General features: G+C 37.3%; 1 protein-coding gene across 1 annotated transcript; it reads right to left on the bottom strand.

Moving 5' to 3' along the window:
• Positions 1 to 8,702: 8,702 nt before the first annotated feature.
• LOC114089650 (melanoma antigen preferentially expressed in tumors-like) lies at positions 8,703 to 11,349 on the bottom strand. Its single transcript, XM_027931546.1, has 3 exons — positions 11,060 to 11,349; positions 10,009 to 10,611; positions 8,703 to 9,216 (listed from the first exon to the last, which is right to left on the bottom strand). Exons 1-3 carry the CDS (start codon positions 11,347 to 11,349, stop codon positions 8,703 to 8,705), a joined length of 1,407 nt encoding a protein of 468 aa, XP_027787347.1.
• Between the last annotated feature and the right edge of the window lie 994 nt (positions 11,350 to 12,343).

Below are 12,343 nucleotides of genomic sequence, written 5' to 3'. Positions count from 1 at the left end.
TTCAAGAAAAGAGAATCACAGACCACCATCTTTTATAAATTTTGGTGCAAAAAATCCTAAACAAAATATTAGTGGGTGAGAGCTGGGATTGTGGCTCAGTGGCAGAGTGCTTGCCTAGCATGTGTGAGGTACTGGGTTCAATTCTTAGCACCACATATAAATAAATGAATAAAATAAAAGTCCATCAACAACTAAAAATATTTTTAAAAGCTATAAAAATACTAGGGGGAGAAAAACAATATCACACTGAAAAGATTATATACCATTGGAATAATATTCATAATAGTCATTATTTTTATGGGACTTATTCCCAGTATGCAAGAATCACTCTATCATTGTAATGAACCACATTAATAGAAGACAAAACACCATGTGAATATCTCCATTGATGCAGACAAAAAAACTTGACAAAATGTTGACATCCTTTCATGACAAAATACTCAACAAACTAGTAACAGATGGAAATTACCACGAAACCTGCATTTAACACCATACTAAATTGTGAAACTCCAATTTTTTTTTTGTATTTTCTTAGATAGAACAGGATAAAGATGAGCACTTTTGCCACTTTTATTAGGCATAGCATTGGAAGTACTAGCCAGTACAATCAGAAAAGAGAAAGAAGGTAAAAGCATCCAAATTTGGAAAGTAGAGTGTGATTATCCCTCTTTGAAGATAACATGATATCACATATAGAAACCCCTTAAGATTCCATAAATGAACTTGTAGAAGTAATGAACAAATGCAGCAAAAGTTGTAAGATAAAATATCAACAAGCAAAACCATTTGTACTTTATGCACTAAAATAAATTATTTAAAAAGAAATGAAGAAAACAATTACTTTTGCAAAGATAATGATTACTTTGGGGTGCAGCTATAGCTCAGTGGTAGAACACTTGTGTAGCATGTGTGAGGTACTGGGGTCAATCCTCAGCACCACATAAAAAATAAATAAATAAAATAAAGGTATTAAGTCCACCTACAACTAAAATAATTTTTTAAAATGGCTACTTTTATAAAAAAAAAACTTCAGAAAAAATCAATCAAGGAAGTTAAAGATTTTATACTGAATATGTCAAAACATTTGCTGAAAGGAATTAAAGAAAGCATAAATAAAGAAAAGGTATTCTGTGTTCATGGATTACAAAAATTATTGTCAAGATATCAATACTAGCCAAAGTAGTTATCTACAAAGAGCCCATTAAAAAATGGGCAAAGGAGGGCTGGGGTAGTGGCTCAGTGGTAAAACACTTGCCTCACATATATGAGGCATTGAGTTTGATCCTAAGTACCACATAAAAATCAATAAAATAAAGTTTTGTGTCCATCTACAACTAAAAATATTTTTTTAAAAAATGGGAAAAAGGAGTTGAACAAACCTTTCTCCAAAGAAGATATACAGATGTCCTATAGGCATACAAACAGGTGCTCACCAAGTGCAGTGGCACATGCCTTTAATCCCAGCTGCTTGGGAGGCTGAGGCAGGAGGATTGCAAGTCCAAAACTATCCTCAGCAAAAGTGAGGCACTAAGCAACTCAGTGAGACCCTGTCTCTAAATAAAATACAAAATAGGCGTGGGGATGTGGCTCAGTGGTTGAGTGCCCCTGAATTCAATCTCTGGTACCAAAAAAAAATCAACATTTATAATCACTGGGGAAATTTTAATCAAAACTATAATGACATACTACTTCACATACATTAGGATGCCTGTTATCTTAAAAACGAAAAAAAAAGTATTGACAAGAATGTAGAGAAATTGCTACACTTATGCCTACTGATGGGACTTTAATTTTATTTTTTGTAGTTGTAGATGAACAGCATGCTTTTATTTGTTTATTTTTATGTGGTGCTGAGGATTTAACCCAGTGCCTCACACATGCTAAGCAAGCACTCTGCCACAGAGCTACAGCCCCAGCCCCTGATGGGAATTTAAAAGGGTGCATTCACTATAGAAAAAAATGTGACTATTAGTAAAAAAAAATTAAACATAGAAACACCATATGGCCCAGTAATTCTACTTCTAGGTATATACTCAAATGTATTAAAAGGAGGGACTTGAACCAATATTTGCACACCAATATTCATAGCAGCATTATTCATAATAGTCAAAAGACAGCAATCACCCCATTTTCTCTGTTTAGATTAATAGATAAACTAAATATGGCATACACACACACAGTGGAATGCTGTCATGTCTTAAAAGGAATGAAATTCTGATATTATGCTATATAAATAAATCTTGAAACATTATGATAAGAGAAATAAGACAAAATGAAAAATATATTATTCCTTTCATATGAAATAGTATAATAAAATTAATAGACAAAGTAGATAGTGTTTATTAGGGATGGGAAGGAGGGGAAGTATAACATCTGTAGTCCAATTGTGTTAGGTATGGGGTAAGTTGCTGTGAGACCAAAGTAGACACCCAGAGATGAAATGTAAGACATAAAGTTTATGAGAAAATGTTATGGGGAAGATCTTCTGGTGATGGGTTAGACAGGTGTTCTGTCAGAAAGTCCAGTGGTAAAGGGCTAGACAGGTAAATCACCATTTAACAGGACAATTCTAGTGCTTCATCAGAAAATAGTGCCTTCATTGCCTCCACAATGCTTGGTCTAGTGACAGCTGGCTGGGCAGGCACTTCACTCTCCATGGTACTCTGATCTGTATCAGTTACCATTGGGACAGGGATTTATTATTTAGATTATAAAAGAGTGACATTATTCGTTTCCTCAGTTCATTTTGTTCCTTTTACTATCAGCATCCCAAAGAGTATTTGCCCTGATGTATGAATAATAAAGCAGTTTCTACAGATATCACTTGTCTTCCTTATTGGGAGTATATTTGAGATAGTCAGTGTCCTTCAAGATAGTATTTATCTGGACAGTCTAGTCTGGGCCTCCTTTCATTATTCCTGTAACTTATCTAGGTTCCTGGGAATGAAAAGAGCTTTTGAGGAACATGGTATTTTATAGTCCTCCTTTTTTGTAAAGATGACATAGTAAGTTATTGTTTAATAGGCACAAAGTTTCAGTTTGGGATAATGAAAATGTTAAGAGATGGATAGTCCTAATGGTTTCATAACAATGTTAATGTTCTTAAGGCCATTGAATTGTATGCTAACAAATAGTTTAAATTATAAATTTTCTTATGTTCTACTTTACCACATAAAAAATATTTGAGTCCTCTCCTTTTCGAGGTTGTACAGAACACTCAATTTTTTTATTAAAAAGGCTGAGATTATGCAGACATCCATGGAGAAGATAGTACAAGTCTGATCCACCCATGACACCTGCTCTGGTCCACTCAGTACCTGCTTCCTCCCTCACCTAGCTGTCTTAGTGCTGCTGTGGCATGTGCTTAGATACAAGAGGTATCAGAAGCCAGGCCTAGGATCCTGGATATGGAGTTGTCTCTAAGTCCTGGCTGTTCCATCATTTGCCCATTTTTTTTTTCTTTCTTTCTCTTTTCTTTTTTTTTGGTGCTGGGCATCAAACCAGCCTTGTGCCTGCTAAACCTGAGGTCAACCACTAAGCTACACCCTCAGGCCCATTTCCAACATCTTTTAAAACCACAAAGCCTTAGCAGTGGGTCATGAGAGTACAAATGAAACTGCAGAGACCCTAAAGCCTGGCTCTCACCTATCTGGTGAAAACTGGGTATGATTTTTTTTTTTTTTTTTTAATGATCAGTGCTAGATACCCTTTTTTATTTAAAAAAAAGACAAATAAAGAGCCTTTGGGGAAAAAAGAGAATGAGATTATGGATGACAAAGAGAAACAAATGAATGGCATTGAAGGAAAAATAAGAGTAGCACTCCACCAGTTAAGAAAGGCTTTGCGTTTATTTTTATTTCCAACTTGTGTGCAGTGGCCACATTTCAACATATGAGCTTGATTTTGGTCCACCCACAAATTTAATATACTCCTTGTTGACACCACCTAATTTAACTTTGGGGCTTCTTAACTCAGCAGCCATAGTCATGTTACTTTTTTTTTGGCGGGGGGGGGGGGGGCAAGGATTGAATTCAGGGGCACTCGACCACTGAGCCATATCCCCAACTCTTTTTTGTATTTCATTTAGAGACAAGGTCTCACTGAGTTGCTTAGCACCTCACTTTTGCTGAAGCTGGCTTTGAACTTGTGATCCTCCTACCTCAGCCTCCTGAGCACCTGGGATTACAGGCATGTGCCACCACGCCTGACCATGTTGCCTTTCTGTTGGGATTGCAGGGCACCATGCTGCCCCATTATCATAGCATTCCTTCCTCCTTTCCCCTAGAGGACAGTGAGTAGCAAGCAAAGAATCATTCATTGCAGTAGGACAGTAGAAACCCTTAATCACTGCCATTTACCACTTTGGATAAGAACATTAACTACTGGATCCTGCGGAGCCTTCTCAGATCTCCTAACCCAGGAAAATAACGCTTTCCTTATCATCTTTCATAGATCAAGGTTTTTGTCAACATCCCATCTTTACCATCAAAGCTATCAAAAATATCAAGGATGTGTGATTTTATTCTACTTGTAAGTCATCTGCTATAGTCTCATACTGAATCATTCTGGCAGAAAACATGAGACTTCTGGGTCAGAAAGAATTTTATCACTCTCAGTGCAGCAGGCAGAATGAGATTTATATTTGTGCTATTTCCTTTTGTTCCCCACTCCCTCAAGTCCTAGACAAGTGATTTTGAATGTCTCAGGAGAAAGCTGTGCATGGTGGGTTTGCATCATAGATGAGGAACCCTGAGTTTAGGGGACCTCAATCTTATAATGGGACTATTAGCAATCATACCTACCTTTTCCCCAAAGGGAGGCATGGATTTCATTATGCACACACCAAACAAATCTGCCTTCTTCCTCGGAAGAAAACACTGTCTCTTCTAAGATGGTTGACTAAGAAGTAAATATGCCCTAATACAGAAAATATGCATAAATGTTAAACACTCCTCCTAATATCATTAATGTTTGCTTGCATTACAGCTTGGAGTAATTTTTATTCAAGAGTTGAGCCAGGTTTTGTTTTGTTGTCTATATGACTATTTTCCACGTACCGCAGGCTTCAAATTCTTCTGTTACCTTGTTCTTAGTGTGGTGGGTTGGCCCAAAAGCTTTTATTTTTCAATGTCCCTGATCCATCCTCTGCTTTCAGTCATCTCTGCATTTCTGTACCATAGGCAGAATCTCCTTCCTCACTTTCACATCTCTCCCATGTAAATATCTGCTTTTTATGTAGTGCTTTTTCCCATGATATTGGTGGGCTGGACTTTTCTCCATTCTCTTTATCCAGGCTCAACCTTCAACAAGCTTTATGTATCTAGGTTTCTAGGGGTCTTTTTTGAATTCCTGCTTTTCTGCCATGTGGAAGCCAAACTCTTGACTTAGTTTTCTGATTGTGTGGGTAGTAATAGATCTCTAATGTTACTCCTAAAGGATATGAGGCCATGACTCTTTTTTTTAATTTTAAAGAGAGAGAGAGGGAGGGAGACAGGGAGGGAGAGAGAGAGAGAGAGAATTTTTATTTATTTTTTTAAGCTATCGGCAGACACAACATCTTTGTATGTGGTGCTGAGGATCGAACCCGGGCCACACGCATGCGAGGCGAGTGCGCTACCGCTTGAGCCACAACCCCAGCCCAAGGCCATGACTCTTTGACACTCTCCTCATGGTAGTTTTTTTTTTTTTGCCTTATACAGTTTGCATGCAACGCATGTTTACATGTGACTTGTAGATGATAAAGTTCACTCAGTATTTTTGATTCATATCAGAGAAGCATAATGGCAGGGGTTAAGGATTCATGTTTTTTATGTAACAGTGACTTAGCCCTTTCTGCAGTCTTACACTGCTCCTAATCTCTCTGTGAAGCAACTAGTATGGGTCCCTGGCAAAAAGTCTAAAAGTTAAGTGTAAACTTTGTGTTTGGTGTTTCCAGGATTTTACACTGTGACAGTAGCCTATACTTGATCTTTATCAATTCATTAAAATACTCAGTTAATTCTTCTAACCCATAAATATGGTAGCTAGTCCTCCTCCTTTAGTGGTATGCCACTGGTCTGTTCATCCAGTTTATCCCTGGAGATGCCTGACCCTCCTTGGAATTCAGTGTACTAGGTAGCCCTCTAATGACATTAGCTCTCTGATAGGTTCAAGTAAAATTATGGACATGCAAGGTTTTTTGGCTTTTTCTCCAAGATAAAAAAAATACATATATGCTCTTTCCAGGTTACTATACAGTAACCTTAGATAACAGTGGGATTCTTTACTCTGAAGCTTTTATTCTTGAGGCCCTCATTTTACTCTTATTATTCTAAAGGGCAATACATTCTACATTCCTAATGAAATATGCTTTTGCAATGAGTCCTAAAGAATCAGGCCTGCTGCAGGAAACAAAATTAATTTCTGCTCTTTTGTCAATCTGCATTATCATGACAAATAGTAATAGAGGAACTTTGTTGTAAATAATAGCAACAAATTCTTTGAATATCTTATGATATCCTTAACAATTATTTTTAGTCATCCCATAGCTGACAATTCAATTCAGTGATTCTTCCAGTCTGCTAAAAACAAAGACTTAGAAGCCACCAGCCTTGCAATAGAAATGTATAAACATGTCATTTATATTTATATTGTCAACATCCCACCAATAGTATTCCTAATTGTCCCTTTGTGTTTTGCTATAGTTTTAACTTCAGGATATGGTGCCACTAACAGAATTATGGCACCAAAGCAGGATGGGGGTAGGGGAGGAAATAATCCAGTCTCTCCCTATTTGACAACTCCCCAATATCCTACTACTATTTCATATTGATTAATCAAAATTGTAGTTCAGACAGCAAGGGAACCCAACTTATGCAGACAATATATAGTAAGAGCCACATTGGATAAAGCAAAAGCTAAAAGGTACAGGTGAATTTAATTTTAATAATATATTTTATTTAACACAAAAAATGCCAAAAAACATAACTAGTTTGATAGCTCATTAATTTCACAATTTAGTAGGACTTTGAAATGTTGTAAATTATCACTTCAAAATATAAGCACTATGAAAAATATGAATAATTTTACATTCTTTGTTCTTCTTAAGTCTTTGAGATGCTATGTTTTATCAAGAAAATACTACATATAAATTATAGTTATTTTCACATTTTTCCAAGTTTGAATGTAGATTGTTATCACTAAAAATGGAACAAAATTAAATTAACTATTTTAATTAATCTTTACATTCTTTTCTCTAAGTCTTTAACATATAGTGTTATACCATTTCAGTGTGTACACAATAAGAACAAAACTTATTTCTTTTTTCATTGAGTCAGTCTGAAATGCAATATGTTATCATTTCAACATGGAAACATAAATGTATTATTACTTTGACATTAATCTATCTTGCTAAGTCTTTAAAACGCACTCTGTTTTCATTTCAACAAAAAACCTTATACACTAATTATTAGTTATTTTCAATTCTTTTGGTTACTAAGTCATTGAAATTCAGTGATGTTGGCATTTCAACATGTAAGCAATAGGAACAAATTATTAACAAATTTTGCATTTTCTTACTATGTCTTCAAAATGCAGTATGCTATTATTTCAACATGTAAATGTTATAAGTACATTATTAATTAGTTACTTTATATCTTTTTTTTCTTACAATGTCTTGAGCATACAGATGTACCTTTTTTATTTAAAAGTACATCACCATTTTGGATTGGCCAAATTTCTAGTGCTCACTAGACATAATATGGCTAGTGTGTACCATAGTGAACAGGGTAACTCTAGTGAAAGAGAAGGAGCAGATAAATATAGCATATTTATATCACGAATGAAATGTATACAATACATTAAAAGAGAGCAACTGATGATAAATTGAGAGAAGAGAAAGCCTTTCACTTGAGGTTTAATAGTTGAGGAGCTATTCAATAGCTTAGGAACCAGTTTGTTTTGAAAATAGTATGTTAAAGGTAGAAGTGAAAACAAAATCTTATTCATAGGAGGAATGAATAATTTTTCAAAATGTCCTAAGAAAGATTAGAGGGATAGATAAATCCTAGAACATCTGTTCTTTGAGTGACTTGAGGTAGGGACTTTTTCTCATTTGCTTTTTAGTACGTCTAACTTATAACAGATCCTTGGTGAGTGTGCGTGAAATAAAGAACAACTTAGCCCCAGGTATCTGAGACCTAGAAAAGGAGGTAGCAATGTATGGTTGAAGATGAAGTGGGTAGGTAGAGGCATAGTTTTCCCCCCTTTAGTTGCAGATTTTTTTTTACAAGCAACCTAAGGCAACCTTAAATACAGGAAGATTAAAGTAACTCAGGGGATAAAATTATCAGCTTCAATAACTGCCACCTACTTCACAAAGGCATCCAAGAAGTACTCAAATTGTCCTGACCTGTGTCAAGTACGCATCAGTGTAGATAAGGACATGTTGTACTATGATTGGGCCAGCTCACATCACACACCTAACACTGTGGTGAGTTAACAAGGAGAAGGACAATAGATAAGAGACCCACAGGACTCCTCAGAGCCCTCTGTTTTCTTAGAATTCTTCTACACAGATCAGTTACATATATAAGCTCTCTAACACCAGTTTTCTAGAACAATGGAATTTTACATGTGTCTCCACAACTTGAGATTCAGGCAAGAACACTGAATGTTTTAAAGGCCACACATAAGTATTGAAACAACTCTTTGTACTGTGAAAATTACTCAGGACAAGTGGCCCAGTGCATGTCATTCCGGTTTACTGCCTCCAGCATTGCCTTCAATTCTGCTTGTACTTCAACAAGCTTCTGTTGGTCTAAACTGCCATTAAACTGCCATTGTTCATAGCAGTGAACAGGGATTGGATAAATCACATGCTTCAACTCCATCAAGCCTGTTAAGTGCTGAAGAAGATTCGTCAGAGTAGGCATTGATATGGGATTGGAGGCAAAGCTAAGGACACGAAGGTGAGAACAGCGGCTTAGGGCTGGGATAACAACAGAGAGTGTAGAGTCTGTCATAAGGCAGCTATTTATCTCTAGATGCCGCAGGGTGCCTGAGAGCTTCTCCAGAAGTATCTGGAATGACTCAGAAACTTCCCAAGATATCTGGTTGTTACTGAGATTCAACAGTCTCAGGTTGGAGGCCTGAGAGCTCTGGGACAGAACAATGAAGTCTCTGCTAGAAAGTCCACAGAAAGACAGATACAAAGCATCCAACTGAGGTGGCAGGACTCTGTAGAGAAAAAAAAATGTATTTCTGAAGAATGAGGATTGGAACAGAGCAGAGTCCTGAATTATAAGTACATATGACTCTAGAATAAATTACTTTGTATATATAGTCCAACAGTGGTTAAGAATGTGGGATTTAGACAATAGATTTGTGACTATGTAAAAGTTACTTTTCCAAAATGTAATATATAGTTTTTTAAATCTTTGGAATATGTATAATATCAATTATTACACAGGACTGTAGAGAAGATTAAGTGAAAAAAATAACTCAGTGCTTTATAACTTTTTTGCTTTTTTGGTGGGGCTGGGTATAGGAAAGCAACCAACTAAAGGTTCCCTTTAATCTATTCCTAAATTATACTTTCTCCATTAAGGGCCTAAGCTTTGAGGAAAACAAGAATGATGTGACAGTATTAATTACTGTAGTCAGACCATGAGTATGTGTGTCAGCACTACAGCATAACACAATTCTCCATCTGAATGCCTCTCCTTCCTTTCTACAAGCCTGTAAAATAAAACAGGAAAAGGGCTGTGTCTTTTTTACCAATATATTTATGGAATTATAGCATCTACATATGGTTGACTGAATGTATAAACAAATGACCACCATTTACTTTTCTAATCTTGTCTTTCTCCTAACTCTAGGAAGATATTCCTAACATGGCTAGTTTCAAATTTCCACCAGTGCTCATGCTGGGTAGAAGGAAAATAGGTAAAAGAAGCTTAGGAATATCCAAGAAAGGTTGCTTTCCTGTCTTAAAAATGGGATATTCAGGGTACCACCCTAACCCCTCACCTGAGCAGTTTGTGCAGTTGATTTGTGAGGCAGAAGAAAGACAAGCTGAGCTCTTGGAGGTTGTCCATCCGCCTAATATTGTTGAGAAAATTTCTGAAGTTTTTTCCCTTACAAGATTTAAAAGGGATTTTAGACAGACTAAGGCTGTCCAGGTGGATCATCTGATCCAAAAGGCTAGTGACTTCACTCAGACAAGCCTGGTCTATTCCAAGATGATCAATGCATACCAGATCCAGAAACTTCAGGATGCTTTTATAGTCAGACATTTTATCAATTTGCAAATCCCTACAGCAGAGGTGCAAGGACCCAAAGCTCTGCTCAATTTTCCGCCGAAGGAAAGAAAGAAATTGTCTTGTTTGCAAGCTACCATCAAGGGAAAGGTCCAATAATAATTCCATGGGTTCCCTGGGTGCCCGAGGCTCAGAATTTGAGTTTATAGTTCTGATATGCCTACCACCCTGCTGAGCTTCTTGTCGTTTCAGGATAGAGTGCTGTGAGAAAACACAAGACTGAAAACAGAAAGGTAATGTGGTCCTGATTTCAGAGCATGTGGTCCTGCAGTCTGCATCCTGCCTTAAATCTAGGATCCTCAGTTTTGGCCCCCTGTAGGGAAAAGGGGAGATAACACATCTGAGTTGTAGCAGATTTTAATACAATCCAATAGGATCAATGAAGAGAAGCAGAAGAAAAACCTTTTATCCCTGGTCTTTACTCCATATACTATCTGCCATTAAGAGTTTACCATACAAAAATCAAAAATTTTCATTCTTTTATCCATCCTCTGATTCTCCGCAGTCTGGATGCTCATGCCCTTCTATGTAATAATGCCCAATGTGTAAAGCCATGAATAATATCCTCAATCATCTTTATTCCAAAATCAACTCTATGAGACATTAAACAGTCTCAGGTTGGAGGTGTTTAACAACAGCCTCAAGGAGATCTCCAGCATTCACCCTTAACTACGTATTGGAGACTGATAGGCCCTCTTCTGCCCAAAGCACAAGTATAATTTCTTGCCAGCTTACCACATCTCTATTACACGTAGTCTTACCAAATAGGAGAGTTCTGTGCAGGCAGGGTCTGAAGACCATCAATCATGGCTTTCCAGATTTCATAGTGTGGCTCTCGTACACTCAGTGCCCCGATATGGAGACAGCGAAAGGGCCAAATTCTCACCATTGCCTTCAGTATCTTCTTACGCCCGCCCATGAAGGCAGCAACGAACAATGGAACAAAAAGGTCTCTTGGGAGTTCCTCAAGAGCACAGATGGCTGCATCCTCATTACTCACTAGACTCTGTGCAGCAAGCTCTAGCAGTGTGGCTGGGGTAATTTTGTCCATTTTCTTGAACCTGCATCAGGGTGAGGAACATTTAGAAATACTGAGAAAACATTCTTAGACTCTTGTTACTGCTAGTCAACTTTCCATCACTGTGACAAAATACCTAAGATAAACAACTTAAAAAGAGAAAATGTTTATTTTGGCTCACAGTTTCAGATGTTTAAATATAGCCACTTGGAAATATGGTTTCTAGACCTGTGACAAAGCTAAACATGCTGGCAGACAGTACAGATAGTATGTGGTGAAGCAAAGCTTCTCACCTCATGGCAGTCAGGAAGCAAAAGAGAGAAAAGGAAGAAGAGGCCAGGGTTCCAATATAGTTTTTGAGGGCATGCCCCCAGTGACCTACTTCCCTCAAATAGGTCCCACCTCCTACAGTTTCCACCACCTCCCCAGAGTACCAAAGGCTAGGGACCAAGCCTTCAACACATGAGCTTTTGGAGGATATTTAAGATCCAAACCATAACATTCTGCTCCTGGTCTCCAAAGGCTCATGTCTATCTCACAACGCAAAGTGCATCTCCAAGATTTCTCTTTGTCTTATCAGTTCCACTGTGCCCCAAACTCCAAGTCCAAAGTCTCATCTGAGACTCAGGGCATACTTTTAGCTGTGAGCCCCTGTAAAATTAAAAAGAAAGTTACATATTTCCAAGATACAATGGTACAGTGTATACAGTCTCATTCCAAAAGGGATGAACAGGCAAATAGCTAAAGAAGAATCAGATCAATAAGACCAAAACCCAGCAGGGAGTTTATATTAAATCCTATACCTCCATGTTCAGCATTGGGACACATGTTAGTAAGATGTGGGTTCCAAAAATCTTGAGTATCCACCCCTATGGCCGTTTCCCAGGGTAACTGAACATTGGGTGAAAGAAAATAATCAGATCTTTCAAGGTCCAGTGTACTCTGGCTGTGACACTTATTCAAGGAGATCCAAAACATCATTGTAGCCCTCTAGTTAAGAGTAGGGGCTTATGCACATCTTGTGATC

Source organism: Marmota flaviventris, chromosome X, assembly GCF_047511675.1.
Source record: "Marmota flaviventris isolate mMarFla1 chromosome X, mMarFla1.hap1, whole genome shotgun sequence".
Classification (NCBI taxonomy): domain Eukaryota; kingdom Metazoa; phylum Chordata; class Mammalia; order Rodentia; family Sciuridae; genus Marmota; species Marmota flaviventris.
This window is presented reverse-complemented; position numbering and strand designations above follow the sequence as displayed.

What these genes read in the sequence shown, in the direction of transcription:
- LOC114089650 (XM_027931546.1), bottom strand. Translation starts at nt 11,349, where the DNA reads ATGGACAAAATTACCCCAGCCACACTGCTAGAGCTTGCTGCACAGAGT. An exon ending in GCACAGAACTCTCCTATTTG is followed by an intron (nt 10,612 to 11,059) that starts GTAAGACTACGT and finishes TTTTCCCTACAG; the next exon opens with GGGGCCAAAACTGAGGATCC. An exon ending in CAACTGCACAAACTGCTCAG is followed by an intron (nt 9,217 to 10,008) that starts GTGAGGGGTTAG and finishes TTTTCTCTACAG; the next exon opens with AGTCCTGCCACCTCAGTTGG.